A 22501-nucleotide genomic window follows, 5' to 3' on the forward strand; every position below is an offset into this window, starting at 1 on the left:
GAATATCACTAGCCATCAATTTTGCATCATTATACCTTCAGCAACTTCATCAGCCACTCCTGTCATTTACACGTCATATTTCGGCGAAAACAAAACCCCAGTTAAAAAGGCCGACCGATAGCAGACCAACGTTTTTGTGACGTAAGCGATGACGATTGCGGTAACGTATGTGCGGGTCGCAGTCATACGCGTGCACACTGACCGCCAAGTTTGAATTTTCAAATTCTTGTCGATCCGTACATCCAGGATGTACGGCGGGCCCCCGTGTTACCAACTTAATCCGTTCAGCGGCTAGGCTCGTAACTCGAATTGCTCGTATGACGGGCCCGTAGCGTATCCGCATCTCCGTGCCCGAGGCCGCGACCGTGACCTTAATCGACCAATAGCGCATCGGCGTTTCCGGGACATGTGAGAAAAGTTGTTTTTGTTGATCCAGCGAAGCGAAAAAAAATAGTGAGGGCACACTGACCGGCATGTTGGATTGTTCGTAAGACGAAAGGTTTGTGCGTAAGAGGGGGACAAAAAACGCCGCGGTCCACGTCGTAAGATGAAAAATAGGTCAAACGGGGCTCGTAAACCGGGGGCCCGCTGTATATACTTTTCTGGGATGTAGCAGAGCCGGCGTTTTTGTGCTAAATACCGCACCGTCGCCAGCTTGGCGCAGTAAGCGCACTTCAACAAAAGGAAGCAAATGCCGGACGTCGCAGTTATCCCCTCCGAGTTTCCGCTCCGCCATCGCACAAGCCGGCTCCCTTTTCGTATCGAAAGCTCAGCCGGCCGCGTCGGCCGGCTCGGCGGGCGCCGTGAGTCGTCCCTGCCCCCCGCGCGACACGGAACGTTCCCCGAGCCGATCGGCTGCCGCCGCGCCGTGATACATTTTTCTAACTTGGGCCGCGGACTTCGCCGGCGACGCGTCGTCGGCCAGGCCCGAAGCTCCGCGGCGCCCCGTCGCTCAAACTGCATGGACGTCCGCTTCTTCGCCTCCTTCGCATTAAGGTCCGCGCAGTCCATGCGAGTCTAACATGATTTCTTTTCCCAAAGCGCGGAGCGGCGCAACGTGAGGATGAAAGAGCCGCCCCGGAGCCGCGGCTTTCTAACCGCCGCTCGAACGTTTTAGCAGATCGGGCCGCGGAGGCGAACCTAGAGCGGTTTTACGTTCCTCATTGGAAAACGAGTGGAAAAAAGCCGCCGGGCGGAACTCGAAAAACATCGCGACTTACTTGTTTGGACAGGCCTGCACCCGGCGCTAGGTCCAAGGCGCGACGCGATGGCGCAAAGAACCGAGCGGGCCCTGTTGTGGCGCCTTTTCTCCCTGGGGCTTTTCCCCGGGGCCCCCGCACGCAACGCTCGCGGGACTCCTTCATCGAGTCCGCCTTGAGCGAAAACATCGTCAATACCGGTTTAAATTGCCGGCGCCTATCCCGGCCGACTTGGGGCAGTAGGCGGGGGACGCCCCGGACGGGTCGCCGGCCGACGGCAGCGCACGCGGAGACCGACGAGCATTCACGCGCCCGATGACGGCCGAGGCCAATTTCCGGCGTCCGGCCCGCCTCGCGGATTTTTGGAGAGCGGGAGGAAGAGAACCCGCGCAGGAAGGCCGGAGGCAGCCGGAATCGAGCTCGCGTCCCCGTGCTCTCCGCCCTGCCGCTACCACTGTGGGCCCAAGCGGCTCGTTGCGCTCTACGCATGTTCGTTAGCTTCCGGGAAATGTCACGCGCCCAAAAAAACGACCTAGGTGATTCCCAGGGGCTTTTCAAGTTTCTTCAACGCGGGGGGACCATGTTGCCCCTCCCTCCCCACCTGCCAATCTGCGGGTCACTCGCGGCCAAACCCTGGTCGGCGATGGGGACCTATCGTTCGTAGAAAGGTTATCCCGCGCGTGCTTCCTCCGATAAGTATATCGCTCGACGAGTATGGATGAATGTTTCCCGTCGTCTGCGAAGAAGAGGAATGTCAAGCGGCTGTAAAAAAGAGACGGGCGCCGCGACCCCACCAAAGGCCAAAAGCAGAACGGGCTGGCTCTCGAAGAAGATGGCAGCGTGGACCGGCGAAGCGCCTTCCCCGCTAACGTAGAGCGATCGTTTCCACCGTTGCCCGAACATTTAGGGCGGCGAATGGGCCGAGGCGAATGATTAAACGAGGAGCGCAAAAGATCTCCGCGGAGGCCGGAAGGTCTGAGCCGGTCGGGGTCCTCTCCGCCCTCCTGGTTTGTGAAATGCCTTAGTTTGCTCGAACCCGGTGATCACCCCGTTGCATCACCTCTAACGGACGTCCTCCATCGGGAAGAATCTGAAAAAAACATTTGCCTTCCGGGGAGGGGCGAGGGCCCGGCGCAAACATATAAAGCGCGGCGGCCCGCCGGTGCGCTGGCAGTCCGCCGGCCGGCGTGCGACTCGGCAACGCGAGCGGAGCTTTTCCCCGTTGTTCTTTGAGCCATGCGGGCCCCGTCGGCGGCCAACGCCAGCGGCAGGCTCGGCCCCGCCGAGCTGACGGCCGGCAACGTCTTGACCGCCTCGTGCTGCTCGGCCTTCCTCTCCATCAACGCCGGCATGCTGTTCTCCCTGAGGAGTCGGCGGGCTTTCCGGGAGACGTCGCGCTACATCCTGCTCTACCACCTGCTGCTGGCGGACACGCTGCTGCTCGGCCTCAGCCAGGCGCTCTACTTGCTGTCCGGCGCCCGCGTGGCCCTCGGCTTCCCCCTGTGCGGCGCGCTGACCTTGCTGGGCAGCCTGGCGAGTCGCGTGTCTCCCCTGGTGCTGGTGGCCATGTCGCTGGAGAGGTACGTGGCGGTGCGCCACCCTCTCCGGCACGCCTCCATCGCCACCGCCGAGAGCACGGCGCGGGCGGCCTTGGCCGCCTGGGGCTTCTGTCTGGTCAACGTGGCGCTTCAGGGGCTCCTGCTGCTCGCGTTACCCTCGGAGCGGACGCAAATGACGCAGCTGTGCAGCTTCAGGACCGTGTTCCTGGTGTCGGCCTCCCTGGTCTACCACCACGTTTCCACCTCTTTTGTGTTCGTCTCGGCGTGCGTCAGCATCGTTTTCAGCTACGCGGGCGTGGCGCTGTCGGCCCGGTCGGCGACGGCCGCCGACAAGGACGCGGCCCGCAAAGCTCGCGACACGCTGCTGCTGCACCTTCTGCAGCTGGCCCTCAGCCTGCTGTCGGTGCTCTACACCACCTTCATGTCGCTCCTCTTCCCTCTCCTCAGCTTCCCGGTCTTCGTCCGACTCCAGACCTTCCTCTTTGTCTGCTTTTTCCTCCTGCCGCGTTCTCTGACTTCGCTCATCTACGGGCTGAGGGATAAGAGCCTCCGGGTGGTGCTGCTCTACTATCTCTGCTGTCTGCTTCATGTGCCGCGGGCGCCTCTTCCTCTTCGAGCCGCTCTCACGGTGTCCTGACTCCCCTCTCGGGGTCGCCTTCCGCTCTGCCTTTGTTTGTCCCGACCCGAGCGGACGGTACTCGCGAACGTGCGAAATCCGATATGCCCGCGCAGGCAGGTTTTCTCCTTGCGCGGCACGAGCGGATGACGTTGTATTTGTGTGTTTGGCGGGCGTGGACGGATGATGGAAAATGAGGGGAAAAACGCACTGTGTTCAACCCGATGTGTGAGCTCATAATAAAATGACACTCGTGCTCATTTCTCAAGTTGCGCGTGAACTCGTTTCGCCGAAAGACAGGCTGCCGTGGGACCGTTGACTGTCGCCGACGACCGGGTGACGACCGCGGCGAGATCGGAGCGCGGGAGGTCGCCGTTCGGAGTCCGAGGGCCGGCTTTTCCTGTTTATGATCCGGAAAAGGATCCGCGCGGTCTGGTTGTCGAGAGGCTTGGCGAGAGGGCTTTTGAAAGAGAGAAGCGCCGCGTCAAAAATTCCTGGATCGGGGCCAGAAAAGGGTGAAAGGTCAGCCGCGATGTCACGCGTCTGCGACAAACTTTTCTCTTTTCGAGCCGACGCCCGCGGGAGTTGCTCTGTCAAGGCGAGGTCGGCTGAAAACCTTTTGAATTATTAATGCGGCTAAATGAGCCTTTTGGGGACTCGGCGGGGATGTCGAAAACACGGCGGCGGCGGCGGCGGCGGCGGCGGCTCACTCCCACCCCAGAAGGACGGAAAGACAAACGTGTCATTCAGGAAGACCGGTCCAAACAACAACAAACACCAATGTCATCCGCACCGACTTGGGTCCAAAGTCTTCTTTTCCATCTGATGCATATCGTCCAGTTGGGACAGATTGAAAAGCTGACTTTTCCTCACGCGTTTCCCCACGATTTTTTGCACGACTCCTTTCAACTGCGGCTCGCCAACGGGATGCAATACAAATGTTTGTTTCGACGCCCCAGAACCGCCGGGCGGTGGCGACAAGGCTTTCGATGATTGACGATCAAAAGTCATCGTACTCTAATTATGGTAGAAAAGATGCGTACGGTGTAGTTACTTTTGCTATCATGGCATTCTTAGCAGTTTTGTACGTAAAATAGGTGCCCCCCCCCCCCCCCCCACACACACACACACACACACACACCTCTGAGAAAAATGTATATATGTATGGATAGGGCTGATGCCAGTGAACGTTTTGAGGGGTCGAAAGTAAATCTATATTTCTATATGACCGTGTGATGAGCCTTTCAAAGTCAGCCCGAGTCGGGTGACGATAAGGCCAGGCTACTGAAAAATCACCCAGGGGTTAAAAAGAGAATGCCTGAGAATGAATAGGAATTCAAATTACGGAGCCATTACAGTGACATTCGAAACCCTCCAATCCATTGCCAAAAGAAGCAAATGACGTGACCGATATTCTAAAAATGTCATCCTACGCTGAAAAGAGAAATGGCTTACTATTGTTCGAATACATAGACGTACGTTATCCCATATTTACAAAGCATTTCTTACTGCCCTCCTTCCTGCGAGTTATTTGTGAAACGTCCCGGCTTGACTGCACCTGACAAACACGAGAAAAAGTATTCCTAAAGGGATATGTATTTTTGGCAAAGAAAGGAAAGAATCCCAAGTAGCAGATCGCACTCCTATCTTCTTAGGAGATCAACTCCAGGTTGAGCGCAAAGGCTTTGCATTTGATTCAACGATTCTCCGCGGCGTCTGGATTACGGCTAAATAAATGGTAAGGTTCAAATGTGGGTCGAGCTCAGGCCAAGGAAAAAAGTGCGACGTATGTCTGGAAGGCGGGAAGTCACTTATCTTTGCATTGGTGCCAGTAAGTTGTATTTATATCGCGGTTTGTTTGCTTGACTTTGCCCCGGGAAGAGTCGATGTGTAAAAACAACGGTGACAAAAATATCGAAAAACCTCGACGTTGACATACTTCTAGAACAGAGGCGTCAAACTCATTTTTATCATTGGCCGCATTGTAGTGGGCCGTTTTTACTCTTACGGGATAGTGTGTAAGATTGAGACCGTTTTTCATTCAAAAGGAATAAATATAATGATTGTCAATTTCAAAAGGCGTTACAAAGATTTAAATTACGCGTCAATCATTTTCGTTTACATCACGTCCGGTTGTACGTCCTCGTTTTTTGGCCACATCCGGTGTGTTTGTTGTTTCGTCCAGCAGGGGTCGCGCTACGCTGAGGAGCAACGGTATGGGACCGTCTGGGCTCTGCGGCCCCAAGCTTGCTTCTTCTTCTCCCCTTTTTTCTTTGCTGGTCCTTTTTTTTTTCCGCTACCGTCGTGCCTCAAAATCCATCTAGCACTCGCCCTGAAACTGGCCGTTTTGGCCTCACATTTGCGACTGAAAGCGAGGAAAACGATCAGAAGGAGAGCGACCAGCTCCACCTCGTCTCGCCGGGGTATGGTCTTTTTCTCTTCTTTTTTTTTGCCAGTTTTCGGTGTTGTGGTCCATTTAAGTACTTAAACTACGAGTTCTCTGTCACGAAAGTGTGCTTTTACGCTCTACCGCGTGATAAAAGTCGACACATTGGAGCTCTTTCAAAGTCTATTTCGACCCGAGCAACTCTTGGTAAATGCTTGTCTTTTTTGCACATTTTACGCGCAATAGGATTAAAAGTAAGATGATAAAGCGATTAAAGTTGTCTGCTCCGTCCGCGATTTGAGTCACGAATACCCAACGAACGCGCTTTTGCTGCCTTTTTCCTTTCAAGTCTCCAGCGTGCGCGAGTCACCTTTTCCCACGACATTCTTTGAAACGAAGGAGCACACGCGTCGTCGAACGTTTGTAAAACCGCCTTTTCCTACACTTCAACGGCAGTCGGACAACAAAGGTGCTTCGAGTCGCGTACTTTGCTGATAAACGGAGACTTTTGGCATAGGCTAGCGGAGTTTGCTTTTAAGGGCGCTCGGAAGCGTTGCAGCTTTGTTAGCGTCGCCATGGCAACGGGCTCAACGCCACAAGATGCCTTGAGTGAAAAAGCAAACAAGCAAAAGATACTAAAAAAAAAAGGAACGCTAATAAAGGTGGCCGCAATAGCACCTTTGTTGCCGTCTTCTAACCAGGCAACTCATAGGCGCATGTTCCTAATCATCTGTGAATTTCTTGAACGTTATGATTGTTTGAGGATCGCTCTTAAATGCACGGAGATTAACTGGAGTTTCAGCATCTGCGTGAGCGCTCCGGGCAAAGCTTTTCAAAACAAACCGATGGACTCCCGCTTTGGTTGAACCCCGCACGACATGTACCGCGATTCCTCAGATAAGACGCACTTTTTTTTCTGCCAAAAATGAAGGTAAAAGTACGGGTGCCTCCTATAAACTTAAAACATTTTCTTTTCTTTTTCATTCGACACCATCCCAGCAAGATTGATCCGTCAGCCGCGTAATCCGAGTTTTGACCCGCAGATGCGCGGTTCTATATCAGCCCGGGGGGTCTCCGCGGCGAGGGCTGCTCCGGGTCGGTTTTGCCGCGGATTCGTTTTTTCATTTCACGCGCCAAACGGCAATCGATTTCGTTTGGCGGGTAACGGATGGGGCTGGGGAAATTGAAGCGTCTCTCTCCAATCGGCCGCCTCTGACCAACAGGCCCCGATGTCGACGCGAGGTCCGGCCATGAGCGTCTTACCGCCCGTCCGCAAGGATCGCATCATCCCGCAGCTCCCGCCCGTAAACCCGCCGCGTCATCCATACCTCTCTTACCCTTACGTCCTCTGGCGCAAAAGCCCAAACAAACGAATGAGGTTTAAGGCCGAGGTGTCCGACGCCGGTCCCGGAGGGCCGCCGTCCCGCGACTTTTCCGCTTTTCGCTCCCAAACGCACCCGGTGGCAACGATTGGCTCGGCGGCCGGGAAAGGAGCCCCGTCGTTTGACTCGGCCGCGTTTGAGAGGGAAGGTCGGAACGCGCGCGGGGCGTCGGCCCCCCGGGACCGGACTTTGACGCCTGCCATGAAAGGAACGGAAAAGAAGGAGGCACTCTTAACGCCTGCGTCTGCCTGCAGTGTTTCTGCCAAGACGCCGCGCTCCACGCGGAGGGCGACTTCCACCCCAAAGTGAAGGCGGCGTGCCAGGAGAAGCGCACCGGCACGGTGGGGTGCGTTAAGGGCCAAACCCGGATGTTGCCAAAAGCGGGCCTTGGCAACTTGATGCTTTCCCTCTTCTTTTCCGCAGGTTTAAAATCGCCAAGGTCATTGTGGTGGGCGACTTGGCCGTGGGCAAAACCTGCCTGATTAACAGGCAAGCGCGCTTGCGCGCGCACGCGCAAAAACTCCCGGCAAGCGAATCGGGCAACGTATTCAATTTGGCGCCGGGCGTCGGCCGTGGCGAAATGACCGATCGCGCGCCTCCTCCCCCGAACGGCTCGCCGCCAAACGCGGAGTCAACGAATCGTCAAGCTCTTTGATGTTGGCGTGGCTCTACTCGACGCCTTTTTCAAAATATGCGTTGCTTTATTGAAGGGTCGGGAATACGTTCGCAGTTGAATGTCAAATAGAAAAAAAAGCGCGGAGAAGCCAAAGGATTTCACGCCCCCCCCCCCCCCCCCCCCCCCCCCCCCCCGCCCCCCCGCAGTCGGGCCGCGGATCCGTCCCGCTTTGAGAAGCGCCGCTTCAGACCAAAGGTTCCCAGGCGGAGGCGCGAGTCGCCCGCGGTCGCGCTTCTTTTGAATTGGGTTGCGCAAAGATTTCAAATTGAGAGCAAATTCATCGGCGCTTCCGGCAAAGCCGCGTTTTTGATTTGCGTTCCCGTAGGTCGGTGCGGCTGTTTATCCCCGAGTTTGTGACACGCCCTCGGTCGAAAAAACGCTTGTTGGTGCGCGCGCAGGTTTTGCAAGGACGTTTTTGACAAGAACTACAAGGCCACCATCGGCGTGGACTTTGAGATGGAGCGCTTCGAGGTGCTGGGCGTCCCTTTCAGCCTGCAGCTGTGAGTTTTAACGCCGGGCCGGGCGGGGCCGGGGCGGGCGGGGCCGGGGCGGGCGGGGCCGCGCCGACCCGCCGCGCCGACCCGCCGCGCCGACCCGCTTCCTTTGCTCTCCGTTCAGCTGGGACACGGCGGGGCAGGAGAGGTTCAAGTGCATCGCGTCCACGTACTACAGGGCGGCGCAGGGTGAGTGGTCCCGCTCGCGCACATCGCTCAGCTTTACCTCCGTTACCGGCCCGACGGGAGGCGTTTTGATGTTTTGGCAACCTCAAACGACGGCGGGTCTCGGTCGAGCCGGGGCCGCGGGGAAAAGCCGAGCGTCTAACGCATAGGTGTGGAACTCCAGTCCCGGAGGGCCGGCATCCTGCATGTTTTCCGGTTTTCTTTCCCCAGCGCACCCGATTCAAACGATCAGCTCGTTAGCAGGCTCTGCAAGAGCTTTAAAATGATCCCAATCATTTGAATCAGGTGTTTTTGAGGGAAAAGATTTGAAAACATGTAGGATGCCGGCCCTCCGGGACTGGAGTTCCACACCTGTGGCTCTAACGGGTGCGGCGTTTTCTTTTTTTTCCCCAGTGGTGATCATCGTGTTCGACGTGACCGACGTGGCGTCTTTGGAGCACAGCAGGTAACGCGGGACAAAAGCGCCGGCTGGCTTCCGGCGGGCTCAGGAGCGGCTTCTTGGGGGGCGGGGGGGCGGGCCCTTTCAGGCAATGGCTGGAAGATGCCCTGAGAGAAAACGACCCCACGGCGGTTCAACTCTTCCTGGTGGGCACCAAGAAAGACAAGAGCGTAAGTCCCGCCCGCCCGCCCGCCCGCCGGGGAGCGGAGCGCCGCCCTCCCGCGCCGTCGCCGTCACCGTCGTGCGCTCGTTTGCGTGCCAGTCGCCGGCGCAGTACGCGCAGATGGAAGGAGACGCCCTCCAGGTGGCGCGGGCCATGCGCGCCGAGTATTGGGCCCTCTCCTCGCTCACGGGTAGGTGCTGCACGCTAACTCAAAAAGGAAACAATCTGCACGCACGCAGGCACGCACGCAGGCACGCACGCACGCACGCAGCGCCTTTAGAAACATGCACTCTCAACACGGCACACTCCCGCCGTTAAGAATACTGCACCGACGCAACAGTACGCCTGGTTGCGTTTACCGGTGGTGAGTGCCCCCCGAAGGCCAGTAAAATCGTAGGTAAAAAAGGAGCGCCAACAGTTCGGGGACGTAGTTTTGCTTTTTTTTTTTTAAGTCTGGACATTGAATCCCAGATACCTAAGTATTAATTTGATACTTAAATACATTAAGGACATTCATTTCCATACTTCAGTATTAAATCAATACTTACTGAATGTCCGGACTCTTATAAAATACCAGAGTGAAGCGCACGCGCCGCGCTGTCGACGGCGAAGGCCCAAGTTAGCTGAATTCTCATCATTTGAACGGATGCGACTGAAAACTGAATATGGAGAAGAATGATATACGTCTAGGGTTATGGGTTATGAGTTTTTTTCTGTTGACCCTCAAAGACCCCTTTTCCTTTTGCGTGCGCCGGTCCACCCGCGCCAAAGGGGAGAACGTGAAGGAGTTCTTCTTCCGGGTGGCGTCGCTGGCCTTCGAAACCAACGTCCTGGCCGAGCTGGAGAAGAGCGGGAGCAGGCAGATCGGCAGCATCGTCAGTGAGTGGCGCGCGGGCGGCCCGCGGGCGGGCGGGGTCCCGGGCCGGAGACTGAAGCGTGTTCCTCGCCGCTAGAAATCCAGAGCGGCGGCGGCGGCCTGTCCAAGAAGAAGAAGCAGCCGGCCTGCTGTCAGTGACGCCGAAGCTACGGCCGTCGCCGCCTTTTCCCCGTCCCGGCCGGCTTTTTCCTCACGCTCCGCCGAGGTGCGAGCGAGTCCCTATGCCAACACCAAATCTGCAGTGTTTTCGGTCCGTCCGCGTGTGATTGAAGCTACCGGATGCCGCCTTTGCCTGTACTTCATGGTATTGCCGCTATTTCTCTTCTCCAAACGGGTACAGAGTCCAAATGTACTACGCTACCTGAACGCAGCACAACACAGCAAGCGAGTTTGCTCTCCGGCGCGGCGGCCGGCGGCCGGCGGCCGGCTCGGCTAGCCGTTCTTGACGAGCGCCCTTGGCTTCTGCCCGAAAACGCGTCGTGGGCGGCGACCTCGTTAGTCCGCGGGATGTCGTCCACAAAACGGGACTTTTTTCTAGTCCGGACCACGCGGCGAAAAGCACAGCGGCGCTCGACGAGGCGACGGCGGCCTCAATGAAATGTTTCTCTGACGGGCGCGATGGCCGAGTACGTGCCGAGTTTTCGTTGCCTCCGTATCAAAGGAAAGACACTCGGAGGCTAAAACGAAGCGCGGCTTGTCCAAACCGTCCGCTTTGGATATGCCGTCGCCTCGAAACGCTTGCAAACGACAGGTCGAGACGTTCGCCCCGTAAGGTCTGAAATTCGGCCCGTTTCCGGCTCGTTTACTGCCATTCCAAATTGGAAATAATGTCATGTTGAAAAGCCCGCGTTTTGTCACGCATTCCCCCCGATATTTGCATCCGTCCTTCAAATGGCAACTCGCCAATGGGGTGCAAGAGATTTTTGTGTTGGCACCCCAAAGCCACCAGGGGGCGCTAGCGTACAACTTCTGACATTTGCGAGCCTTTGAGTGACTTGATTGCCTTAACCTAGACTCCCGTCATGCAAACGTTTTCAAAATTCTGAATACCCTAATTACGGCTTAGAAAATGTGAGTGTTGTGATGCATTCAGGTATGCTGGGAAATCTTTTTTTTTTTTTTGTACTGAGAGAAAGATGTGAAATTGCGAAATTGAGCAATAATGAGAGCGGCGCAGCCAAAATGTGAGTCGTCGGTGGCGTAAATCATCATTTATTTGGAAAGGCAAAAGGTCGATTTTTGGGAGAGGCCGCCAAGGCCGCGCATACAAAAGCGGACATACAAAAGGCCGGCCGCTGTTCACGCTGAATTTGCAGACAGAAAACAATTCTCGCAAAGTGGACCGTTCCGGTCAAAAGATGCAAACGTTTGTCGTCAACGGGCGTCAAAGATGAAAAGTCAAGAGTAAAAGTGTTTTCTCCGAACGGTGTCGGGGCTCTCCTCATTTGCTGAAGCTTTCGAAGAAGTCCAAACGTCGCCCGTCGATTTGGCTCTGGAGCTCCCGGGGGATGCACTGCGAGCATTTGTAACGTCGGCGAATCCACTCGCCTCCTTCCGAGTTCTCCACGGCCACGGCCGCCACCCCTGCGCCCAACGCGCGCGCGCTTTCATTGGCCGGCCCGCCAAAAACCACGAGCCGAACAAATGGAGGATGGACTGCCGCGAGCGGGCTCCGAAACCTCATTTTGGGTGCGGCCCGGCCCGGCCCGCTGCCGCTTGACCCCCCGGCGTCCCCTTTGCGCTTTACGGTGCGGTTTTTCGGAAGTAGAGGTACGGCTGTCAAGCGTAGCGCTTTGTTGACGAGGGTGAGGTTACGGTAACAAAGCCGAAAAGCTCACTTTGTTCAAATCCCATGATTTGCTTTGGCGGGCAAAGCCACAGGCAAAAATTTAGGAGGGTATCGAAAACAAACCGCTTTGGGGCGGTAAAACGGCGATTTTTTTTTTGAAAGAAGCAAAAGACGAAGCGAAAGCGTTACCGACCGACGACGGCGGCGCCCATGCTCTCCAGCAGCTGGATGGCGGCCCTCATGGTTCCTCCGGTCTCGATCCACTGGTCCACCAAGAGCACGCGCGCGCCTGCCGCGAGTCGGGCGTGAGGTACGTGGCAAGAAGTTTCATAGGGGATAAGGGCCGGAGATCTCACCGGGTCGGAGGACGCCGTCGTCGCGGACCTCCATGGCCTTGTCCCTGCCCGTGTAGTCGCGGTACGTCCGCCCTCGGCTGCTGACGCACAGGTGGCCGGCTTTGCGCACCGCCAGGAAGCCTTTGCCCAGCGCTCTGGCCGCGCACGCCCCTGCCCGCAAACGCATCCGTCGGTCGCCCGGGCCGTCGTCTACGTCGGGGGCGGGCGGGCGATCGCAGGCCTCGGCGGCCGGCGTCCGTCCTGCGCGTTTTCCCCTTTTCTCTCTCAAACGCGCCCGATTCGGACGATGGGGATTATTTTCCAGCTCGTTGACGAGCTAATGAAAACATCCCCCCCTGACCTACGCGGTTCTCGTTTTTTGCCCTTAAAAAAGCACGCTGGGGTGGGCGGGTCTCAACGTGCAATCGGTCCTCGCTTTCCTTTGCGCGCGCAAAGGATCGTGAAAACCAAAAAAAAGACCGCTTACGCACATAACGATTCGTAAAAGTGTGAAACAACTGCTGGACGTAAGCGAGTTTAGAGCGCGCTCGCGCGCTCGGCGCCCGGCGGCAAAGCGGCCGCTGAGGTCGGCGGCTAATTTTAGTCACGTTGGAGGACGCCGGCTCGCCCCCGCCGCCTTGGCAAAAGTATTCCAACGCCTCCTTCCGCTCCGCGATGAAAAGAACAAAACGCTCGTCGTCCACTCGGCCGTTTACGCTCGCCGTCGCCCGCGGCTCGCCTCACTTGACACCTTTGTTTTCGCTCGGGGGAGAAACTGGACGCTTGCGCGTTTCCGTTGGCTCTCTGCCCGGAAACTTCAATGGGTCTTTTGAGAAAGTCGACTCGAGTCGCGCAACGTTGCAACTTTTCACTGCGCTTTTTGTTGTATCTACTTTGAAAAAACACCGTAAGCAAAAGAGAAACAAGATGCCCCCCCCCCCCATACACAAATTTAAGAGTGCTTTTTTATCGCTTTAGGCAACACTGTACATTTACACATGAAAACACATTTGCAACATACCATTTGGGCTATCGTGTCTGACGTTCTTAGCACACGGTTAGCAAGGACATCACGCGGGAAGCACTTGGCATGACGCCAAACTAAACTAAGGGACCTTACACGCTTATATTATATTATTATTGGCCCTGTGGACTTGTCAGATACAAATATTCAAACGAAACGGCCATCGCTAAAAAGCGCCTCTACTCATGAAAGATTGGCGAGACAAAACGACTTCCGGATCGAATGAATTTCGTGCCGCCGTACGAAGCCGAACGTGAAAGTGGACGTTCCGCGGGCAGGGACGGGACGTTTTACCGAGAATGAACCCCATGGCGTCGATGCCGGCCACCAGGTCGATGGCGTCGCCGCGGAAGGGCTCCAGCAGGTCGCGCACGCAGTCCTCCAGGGCCTGCCGGCGGCGGCGGCGGCGGAGTCAGCGGGCGGAGCCTTCGGGGGCCGCGGCGTCCGCGGGCGGAGCCTTCGGGGGCCGCGGCGTCCGCCGTACCTGCGCGTTGCAGTAGAGCCTGGACGGGTCCAGCCAGGCGAAGGCCGGCCCTTTGCTGTTGGGCGCCATCAGCGCCAGGTACCAGCCTTTGGTCGCTCTGTCCGCCGGCGCCGCCGCCCACACGTCCATGCCGCTCGCTCGGGGGGCTCCGCTCCGCTGAAGGCCGGCCGGGCGGGGGCCGAAGGGGAGGGAGTTGCCCCCGCGCCTGCCCGCCCGCCCGCCCGCCGCTCTTAAATTAGCTGCCGGAGTGAGAGGCCAACTCGCAGGGGGGGAGGGGGCTTTGCACAAATAGAAAAACACGCCCCGAAACTTGGAGGGATTCGAAAAGAACAACTTGACATCGCTTCACGTTCAACTCTTACATCATTGTTTTTTGACTTTCGAAATCGCTAAATGTAAGGTTTCATAGTTTCCGTGAAATGTGACTGTTCAGTACAGAAATAAACATAAAACCCATGCGCGCGTTAATATCTCACCGTAGTCTCAGTGCTTGTCCACTAGAGGGCAGTAAAGGGCAACGTTCAAAGAAGTCACTCGTTCATGCTCTCTTGTTTTGTCCCCCCCCAAAGTTATCGAACTTTGGTATTGCCATAAATATAGCTTTATAAGGCAACGTTATCCTAAAAAAACAAAAAAGGCTTGACGAATAGAAGGCACGCTTAACTGCTCTCTTTCCTTAAGTTATCGCAGCACGCCGTGTTTTTATGACTTGTTGGTTTCAAAGTATTTGTGTGCAGATGAAATGCTACAGGAAATATCCGTACGGTGCTAAGGGATTTGGAAAGGTGCAGTTTCGCTAGGTAAAATCCATAAAGAGTTTTTCAATGTTTTCCCCTCATAGCGCATGGCTATTTCTTTGATTTGATTTGCTTTATGACGGGACGGCAAGGTTGACGACGAGCGACGCGAAACATTCCGTCAGGGGCGGCGCGACGCACAAATCGCCTTTTGGCCACTCCCCCCCCCATGACGATTACGGCCACAGCGACAAAGTTGACGACGCGACGATCGACGAAACGATGACGCGAATGACGATGACGACTAAAACGACGACCAGGAGGAAGATCGAAGACGGGTTCAACGATGACGACAAAGTCGACGGCGACGACGGCGGCGATGACGAAACGCGACGGCGGCGACGACGGAGACGCCGCGACGACGTCCGCGACGTCGGGTTAGGGTTACCGCGAAGGCGAGGGCGGTGACGACAAAGTCCACGACGACAATGACGCGGACCGATTTACGGATCTCCGCGGCCCCGCTCTGGCTCCTTTGTTTCTTTTGCGCTCTGGCGGAGGTGCGCACGCGTCAGTCGAGCCCCCCTTGCGGAGCCCCGCCTGCCTCGCATTCCACAAAAGAAAGGCATTTTTGCCGTCCCCCCCGCATCGCCGCGGCGCTCTCGGGCCCAGCGAAAGGAACCTTCCCAAAGTAAATCTCTCCGCACGCAAGACAACAAATTGACGCGGCGCAAACACCGGGAGCCTTTCAGTCGCGACGCGGCAAAGGCTTGGAGAATTTGACAAAAGGGCCGGTCCACGAGCGCACGGATGGATGGAACGTTTTCAAAATCCGCCTCCAAAGAGCAAGAAAATCCACTAAACGTGCTTTCATTTCCATAGAAAATGAAGAAAAGAGCTGTCCTTGGAGCCAAATGAGGGGAAGAAAAAATCAAAGCTTCCCTGCAACATTTCCCTCTGGGATCCAAGCCTTTTGTCCACCGCCACGCTTAGCGAGACTTTTGCTCGATGGGAGTCAGGCTAAGCCACTCGATGAAAATGTCTCGCAAATGTCATTAGTTGTCCGCTGCCGACCTGGGATGGAATGTCTGGACTCTTCAAAAAAAACCCTGAAAATACGTGCCCGGCCTTGAAGGCGTTAACGTCGAAAAACAAATCTTACGGGTTTTTTTGGCCCTCAGCCAAGCCGCGTAAGGCGTAGGAAGCGTATCCGTTTGGCTTTGGTTTTAATACGGATTTATTGAGCTTTTTTTTTTCGACGAGAATGGCGCTTTTCACGAAAATGGATTCAAACGCCGCACGGCACAAAGTCCCGTTGTATTTTTTTTGCCGCGTGAACCCGCGGCATTCGGACGGCTTGGGTACGTCCGAATAGGTCCGCCCGCCTCCGGCGATCCGGGTTTGAGCTTTTGGGCAAATCTGCTTGACTAGATCCCATTGTTCATTGTGCGCCCCTCGCCGGTTAGTAGTCGGGGGAGGAGGGGGGGGTCGCTAGGTTACCGCCGCTCATCCCGCCCACGTTTGCATGGAGCGGAGCGTATTAGCGGGCCCGCTCAAGGTATTAGCGATGGGCCCGCCCGAGTGGGAGGGCGTCGGCGAGGGCTGAAAAGCGGGCCGGGGGAGCCCGCTTTCGCCCCTGGCCATGCGCTGGCTGCTCCTGCTGTTTCTGTCCCACCTGGACGGAGGGCCGGCGCTCGGTCCGGGTCCGGGTCCGGGTCCGGGTCCGGGCCCGTCCCCGTCCCCGTCCCCGCGCGCCTCCCGGACCTGTCCGCGTGCGGAGCAGGCCAAGAGGAGGGGCCCCGCCGGCCCGCCGCAGCCCAACGCCAGAGTCAAGAGGGGCTTCACTTATCCCGGGACGCTCTGGTGCGGCGCCGGAAACATGGCCGACCATTACCACCAACTCGGTAGGACGCGCCCCCGGGACGCTTGCCCCGCCTTAAATCCTTCGCCGCCGTGCCGTCCCATTAAAAGAAAACAAGACGTCACAGACGTCTTTGACGCCCGGAGGCAGTGAATGAGCCTTTTCCATATTTACCTCGCTGTGCGTCTGTGCGAGTGCATTTGGTGCGCATGTGTAAACGCGTACGTGCCATCGAGAGCGAGTACGGGCCAATGTGCGGGTGAGCGCGTGATCGGATAGGTGCGCGTGAGTTTACGCGTGAGCAAACGCCAGCCAAGAGATTTGAGGCCTTTCGCGGGAACGAAGGGGGGGAAAGGAATCCGTCCTAAGTGTCCGCCGACGCGTCCAGGGACATTTAAGGAGACGGATAGCTGCTGCCGCACTCACGACCACTGCCCCCACGTCATCCACGCCTTCTCCACTAAATACGGCTACACCAATTTCAAGTGGCACTCCATCTGTCACTGCGACTGCGACCGAGCGTGAGTACGAGCCGGGCCGAACCCCGCGCCGCTCGGACGCTTCCGCTCGTCGCCTACGCTAGAGGGTTCGCCGTCGCCGCGCAGGTTGAAAGCTTGCCTGCGGCGAGTCAACGACACCTCCTCTCGCGTGGTGGGCCAGGCCTTCTTCGACGTGATCGGGGCGCCTTGCTTCCGGCTGCTCTACCGGGACCGCTGCGCCGAGCGCCACTGGTACGGGCCGTAAGTATCCGCTCCTCCCGTCCGCCGTCCACGCGCGCCCTCCCGTTCCCTTTTGGGCCCAGGTGCAAGCGATACGAGAAGCGGGCCCTGGCGGTGGTCGAGGAGGCCGTCCCGTACGACTACGGCGGCGTCCCCGTCGTCGACGCGCCCACCCCCGCGCCCACCCCCGCTCCGACCCCAGCTCCGACCGAGAGCGCGGAGCCGCGCCGCCGGGAGAACGCCGCGCCGGAAGCGCCCCGTGTGAACGCGACCGGCGCCGGGGCGCCGGCCTCGTCCCCGTCTGCCGCCGCGCCGCGCCAGAAAAAGAAAGGCGGGGCCGAGAAGAAGAAGAAGGGAAAGGGGCGGAAAAAGAAGATGAAAGGAGGCACGGTTTGGCCTCTGGACCTTACTCGGTCCGGCGGCGAGCGGGGGCCTCGGAGCGAGGACGAGCCTCGGAGCGAGGACGAGCCTCGGATGGGACGCGACGCGGCCGTCCCCCATGCTGAATTCCCATCAAAAAAGCGGGGCGTCGCAAACGGGCGAGGCGAAGGACGGAGAACCCGGGACTTCCCCCCGAGGAGATTCCTCAACTTGCGGCCGACTCCGCCCGCGGCCTCCGCGACGCGCTTGCGACACAACCCCGGCGAGATCCCGGGGAGGGTGAGCTTCCTCAACCCGCGGCGGAGTCCGCCCTAAACCGCCCCGTTGTCCCGACGATCCGACCCCGACGCCTCAGTGGGGAGATTTCACACGCCGGCGTCCGGTCCGGCATCAACTTTGCGCCGGCATCTCTCCCGACGGCGGAGGAGGTCCCCCGGGTCCTCGATCCCACGCGGCGACCTCAAGGCGGACCCCCCGGCGAGAGGATCCCGCGGCCCGACGTCGCAAGCGCCCCTTCCGCCGCCCTCTCCTTCCGGGAGCGGGGACTCGGGCGGGAGGCCCCTCCGTCCGCGTCGCCCGAACGCCTCGGCGGCAAAGAGATCTTCCCGTCCGCCCCGCCTTCCGCCTTTGACCCCGGCGCGGCTTCCCCCGCCAAAAGAAAGGAGGGCAAAGTCCGACCGCCGGTTTTAGGGAGCGGGATCGCAACGGCGGGAGTCGCGGCCGAAGCGGCTCCGAGTCGTCGCGGAGAAAATGGGCGGGGCGACAGAAGGATCAAAGCGGCGAGTCTCACGGCGCCCAGAACCCGGCCCAAGAAGCTCGGGAGCGGAGCCGCCGAGGTCCGCCGCGCCCCGGAATTCCCGCCGTCGCCCGACAAGCGGCGCTCGCTGGAGCGGGTCCGGGAGCAGTTCGCCCGGAAGAAGGGGAGAAAAGCGGCCCTGGCGCTCGGCCTCGGAGCCCGGCGCCCGCTCGCGACTTTGTGTCCTTCCTCGCTACGACTGCAATGTCCGCGGCGGCCGGAGGCGGCGCCGAAAAACTAAGATCCGCCCAAACCGAGCAAAACGGATGATGAACTGGTCAAGGATCAACTGAACGGGTTGCAAATCGTGGCCGGTTGATCCACCCACCCAGCGGTCCCGCCCGGGCCGCGGTCCCCCCTTGGGGACCTCTGGTGTAGCTAGCGCATGCGAAAGCGTGCAAAACGAGAAAAAAACGAAATCATGATTTTGAACAAAGCCCATGAAATCTTTTGAGAACTTTTGCCCTCTTGAAGGAAGAGCGAAGGGGGGGGGGGGGGGGGGGGGGGGGGGGGGATTCTTGCCTCAAATCTCAGCCTATCATCTTCTTGAGCTGCCAAATGGCACAAACGAACAACAAATCATATTTGTAATCACATATTGTTGAAAAGAAAACTAACCAATGAGCGCAGCTGGTGTTTGTGTATTTTTTTTACTGGATGTAATTTCGATGACGAAAAAAGTCCAATTAAAAATGAAGAGCATCCTTGTGTTTTTATTTTTTTTATTACTATTGTTTTAGGGAGGGCGGGGTGGATGGAAATTTGGTAGGAATAAATTTTATGATGGCGAAAAGCCATCCATTCAAGTATTTCTCGCAGCCGGACTGGGGGCTTGCCATTTGGGGGGCGTGGGGGATCACGGATTAGGTTCCTTGGCGCTCGGCTGACGCTCACATGCTTGCCTAAGACTTTTCACGCGGCGGGAAACAATCAGCGCGTACAATGTTTTTTTTTGTTATGGGAAAGACACCTCGCGCTGCAAAAAGTGCCGAGCCAAAGGCAAGAAAAAGATCTTCCAAATTTCCGTGTTTTCAGCAAAGAAAAGAAACAAAACATCCGGTTGGAGAATTGTTTGTTTTTTTTTTAATCAAGAAAAGCAGACGTTGGAAGGATCACGCGGCGTATAGCGGGGGTCCCCGACCGGCGCTCCGCGGGCCGCGCCCCGAATAACGTCCGGGAGCCGATTTGGTTTATCTTTAAGATTCTTTAAGATAAGGCGTCTTGCGGCCATTTTCCCGGGTCCGGCGTGAGGCCGCAAGCCGCGCGGGCACATATCTACGTGTACGCGCGCCCCAACAAGAACAGCAACGGGAAGAGGAGCGCTGGACCTAATCCAATTGCGCCATAATAGCCCGGCGATGATGCAAGCGCCCGGCTGGGCTAATCCGCGGCGTCCTCGCACGTCAAAGACAACTCCCCCGAAAATAGGAAACGGCAAATAGGAAAGATATATATAAATAAATATGGATGGTAAGATCCAGATGTGGACCGCCTAAGTCAGACACTATTACAGCAGGGGCGTCAAAGCGCTTTAAGCTTTCGGCCGGTGTGGAGAAAATTCCGTTCCGTGGTGGGCCGGACCGATAAAATCATGCTATACATTTATAGGACCAAATCGTCTCGCGGGCCGCGTGATGGACACCGCAGCTACGTACCATATTGGAAAAAAAAATTGCACGGTATAAAAGACGCCATAATAGAAAATGTAGAAATATGGATATAAAAAAACAGATTAACGCACACTATTTTTGAACATCTTTGAACTATCTTTTCCGATCAGATATTTTGCGTATCCGACTTCATGGAGCTCGGATCATTTTGCTCTGCTCGTTTCCTTTTTTTCTTCCCCTTGAGCTGTATACGATTGTGTGTGTTTACATGGGCTTAGGGCTACCAGAAATGAGATGAGGCCTAATCCCAGGGTAGCGGCTGCAAAAAGTTGGACGGCACCAAACCTCGCCGGCCTTGCAGATCGCCCTTGGAAACAAACAAAAGTTTGTCATCCCAAAGAAATGAGCAAAACGCAAAGCTAGGGACGGACGGGCCGTACGTAGTAGAAGCCGTCGGGATCCATGTCGCCCAGCACGTAGATGATGTCGCCACGAGCGAAAGCCCAGTTCCGCCTGCCGCCAACATCCAAAACACGCAAACCTGAGCGCGTCGCTACAACAACGGATCCGTTGCTCTTCAGATCCGATAGATACCACTGGAAATGCGCATACGTACTTACGGAGCCCCCCCCCCCCCCCCCCCCCCCCCCCCCCCCCCCCCCCCACAAAAAAAAGAATAGGGATTGTCATTTGACACAATTAAGAAATGTCCCAAAAGTAAGGTTTTCGTCTTCGTTTCTACTGGAAAGGCTACGGCTTTTGTAGCTAGCTTGAAAGAGCAGCGGTCGCGGACGCGGTCAGAAAAACGGATTCTTACTTGGCTGTCGGCATTGGGCGAACTTTCCCAGGGGTCGTAGTCGAACAGGGCCACCATGCGCCGCGCGGCCACGTCCTCGGGGAGGTCGGACGCCTCGCTGCCGTCGGGGCTCAGACACATTCCTGCGCAAAAGAGCCCAGCGTGAAACCGCGGCCCTGTAAGCGGCGCTGTCGCATCCGCTTGGCGGTCAGAGCCAGACAGAAAAGCAAAAGATCCAAACAGCCAGCAAGTAGGAAAAGGAGCGCGAGACCCGTTTGGTCGACGGGGATGAAGCCCTGGCGCATGAGCAAACTTTTGAGGCGGCGGTCGTCCCACCGGCACTTCGGCCACCAGGTTGCCGGCCACGTAACCCCGCAGGCCGCCCCGACTCGCCCCGGTAGAAGCCGTCCGGGTCCTTGTCTCCAAACACCTGAACCAACACCCGGGCCAAAATAAGCGGCGCTCCGACGGAAAGGTCGCGTTCGGCGCCCGATTCGCCCGCGGAAAAAGGAAAGGCGCGCGCCGTCCCTCGCCTTGATGATCTGCCCGGGCACGAAGGGCAGCTCCTCGCCGGCCGTGTCCGGGTTGGGCGACATGGAGGCCGGGTTGTACGGGTAGAGCGCCACGAAGAGGCGGGGCTGGGGGCTCGGCGCCCGCCGGCCGGCCGTCTCCAGCTCCCACTGCCGCAGGTCCTCCGGGGTGGCCGCCCGCACGCCGTCCGGGTAGATCAGCACGTCCAGCTCCATGCCGGACTACGCGCGCTCGCTCGCCCTCCTTTCGGCTAACTACACTAAGCTAAGCTAATCCTATTTGGGTGACCCCGCCTGCCTGCTCAATGGCGTCGGAAGACGATGGCCGTTCATCGGTGGGAAAAGCCAACAGGTCGCATTCCCTTTTGCCTTTTTTTTTTGCATTTAAACTTAGCAAACGAAGAAACGGGGCTGCTAATTGCCTGACTAAAGTGCATTTTGTGTGCTCAAGATATAACAGAGACAAGAGTATATCAAACGGAAAAACTAATGGAAAAGCATGTCATGAAAAGAATTTTTCAAAATGAAAACAGTATCGTAAGGAGAGGAAACATAATCAACAAAAACAAAGACTAAGCTCCGCTTGACGGACTTCACTTTTTGCGGGATATTTTCGGCAACCTCGGCCCAGCGATAAACGAGGGAACAGTTGCGAGGAGTGAAATCGAGCCTCGTCGCCGGCCGCCGACGTCACACTTGGACCCGGCGCCATTGCTGCTCTGCCAAGTTTCCGTCGCTCTTAATTGCTTTTGGCTGATCGCCCGCCCCGTCGCCGCTTGACCCACTTCCGGTCGACGCCTCGTTTAGCACGCGCAAGCTTATCTTCTTAACAGGTGACCGCTTGCGTGCGCGCGCCACACTCCTCGCTTTTCTTTTTACGCTTACTCGTGAAAAATACTGCAATTAATGTATGTTTCTTCTCTTTCACATCAGCCTTGACTTGATTTTACCTTTTAATATGCCAAAGACAGTCAAAGCTGCCGCCGAGCACGCAGCCGGAAGTGTTTCGTTTCCGGGTTTTGTCTTGCGCATGCGCTTAGCGCCAGTTTTCGCCAGGCAAGCTAAACGAACACAAGTATCATTGTCTTATTATTCTATAAATAGAAACACACAGGCGAGTTGTTCACGCCACCATCCCTGTCTTATACCATTACAAGAAAAATGATTTTGGTTATTTACTGATTCATTTTGTTTTCAAGTAACGTGTCTTGAAAAGGCAAACGAATGAACGAGGACGACTAAATACCAGACGGGTATTCAAAATAAAAGCACAAGTAGAGGAACATTGTACCGCAACAGCAGGAATGTTCAATACAACTCGATTAAAATGTTTTATTAAAAAAAGAAGGACTTGGAGGAATACAGTTCTATTGTCTTCATACGACACACATAATCGAAGATGACTCAGAACATGCGAAATGTGGCAAGTTCCTCGAGTTGGCCACAGGAGGGCACTGTTGCA

General features: G+C 56.8%; 5 protein-coding genes across 7 annotated transcripts; 3 read left to right on the forward strand and 2 right to left on the reverse strand.

The window, feature by feature from the left end:
- The first annotated feature begins 2534 nt into the window (after positions 1-2534).
- Positions 2535-3539, forward strand: LOC148415353 (odorant receptor 131-2-like). Its single transcript, XM_088427939.1, has one exon. It carries the CDS (start codon positions 2550-2552, stop codon positions 3393-3395), a length of 846 nt encoding a protein of 281 aa, XP_088284065.1. The 5' UTR covers positions 2535-2549; the 3' UTR covers positions 3396-3539.
- A 2012-nt stretch (positions 3540-5551) lies between these two features.
- On the forward strand, positions 5552-11401 carry rab34a (RAB34, member RAS oncogene family a). 2 transcript variants are annotated; one of them, XM_088427156.1, is made up of 11 exons: positions 5552-5797; positions 6984-7064; positions 7397-7488; positions 7566-7631; positions 8217-8318; positions 8437-8501; positions 8892-8943; positions 9026-9107; positions 9200-9290; positions 9830-9979; positions 10054-11401. In XM_088427156.1, exons 2-11 carry the CDS (start codon positions 6990-6992, stop codon positions 10113-10115), a joined length of 837 nt encoding a protein of 278 aa, XP_088283282.1. In that variant the 5' UTR covers positions 5552-5797; positions 6984-6989; the 3' UTR covers positions 10116-11401. The 2 variants fall into 2 exon arrangements, with proteins under 2 accessions (XP_088283282.1, XP_088283283.1); XM_088427157.1 differs by having other exon boundaries at positions 9872-9979.
- On the reverse strand, positions 11161-16249 carry LOC148415355 (uncharacterized). Of its 2 annotated transcripts, none has more exons than XM_088427159.1 (6): positions 14795-16249; positions 13610-13887; positions 13420-13513; positions 12123-12272; positions 11960-12055; positions 11161-11561 (listed from the first exon to the last, which is right to left on the reverse strand). In XM_088427159.1, exons 2-6 carry the CDS (start codon positions 13736-13738, stop codon positions 11419-11421), a joined length of 612 nt encoding a protein of 203 aa, XP_088283285.1. In that variant the 5' UTR covers positions 13739-13887; positions 14795-16249; the 3' UTR covers positions 11161-11418. The 2 variants fall into 2 exon arrangements, with proteins under 2 accessions (XP_088283285.1, XP_088283284.1); XM_088427158.1 differs by having other exon boundaries at positions 13610-14229.
- On the forward strand, positions 14657-18594 carry proca1 (protein interacting with cyclin A1). Its single transcript, XM_088427160.1, is given in 5 exon segments — positions 14657-16250; positions 16596-16728; positions 16813-16947; positions 17010-17436; positions 17439-18594. Coding segments are annotated over 5 exon segments (1863 nt in total). The 5' UTR covers positions 14657-15988; the 3' UTR covers positions 18345-18594.
- Positions 18595-19312: 718 nt separating this feature from the next.
- On the reverse strand, positions 19313-22054 carry LOC148415357 (RIMS-binding protein 2). The gene is given in 8 exon segments (XM_088427171.1): positions 19313-20080; positions 20154-20204; positions 20206-20226; positions 20531-20652; positions 20781-20841; positions 20843-20893; positions 20895-20939; positions 21043-22054. Coding segments are annotated over 8 exon segments (630 nt in total). The 5' UTR covers positions 21256-22054; the 3' UTR covers positions 19313-20014.
- Positions 22055-22501: the final 447 nt, after the last annotated feature.

Source organism: Hippichthys cyanospilos, chromosome 11 (assembly GCF_059441005.1).
Source record: "Hippichthys cyanospilos isolate Australia breed blue-spotted pipefish chromosome 11, RoL_Hcya_1.0, whole genome shotgun sequence".
Taxonomy (NCBI): Eukaryota; Metazoa; Chordata; class Actinopteri; order Syngnathiformes; family Syngnathidae; genus Hippichthys; species Hippichthys cyanospilos.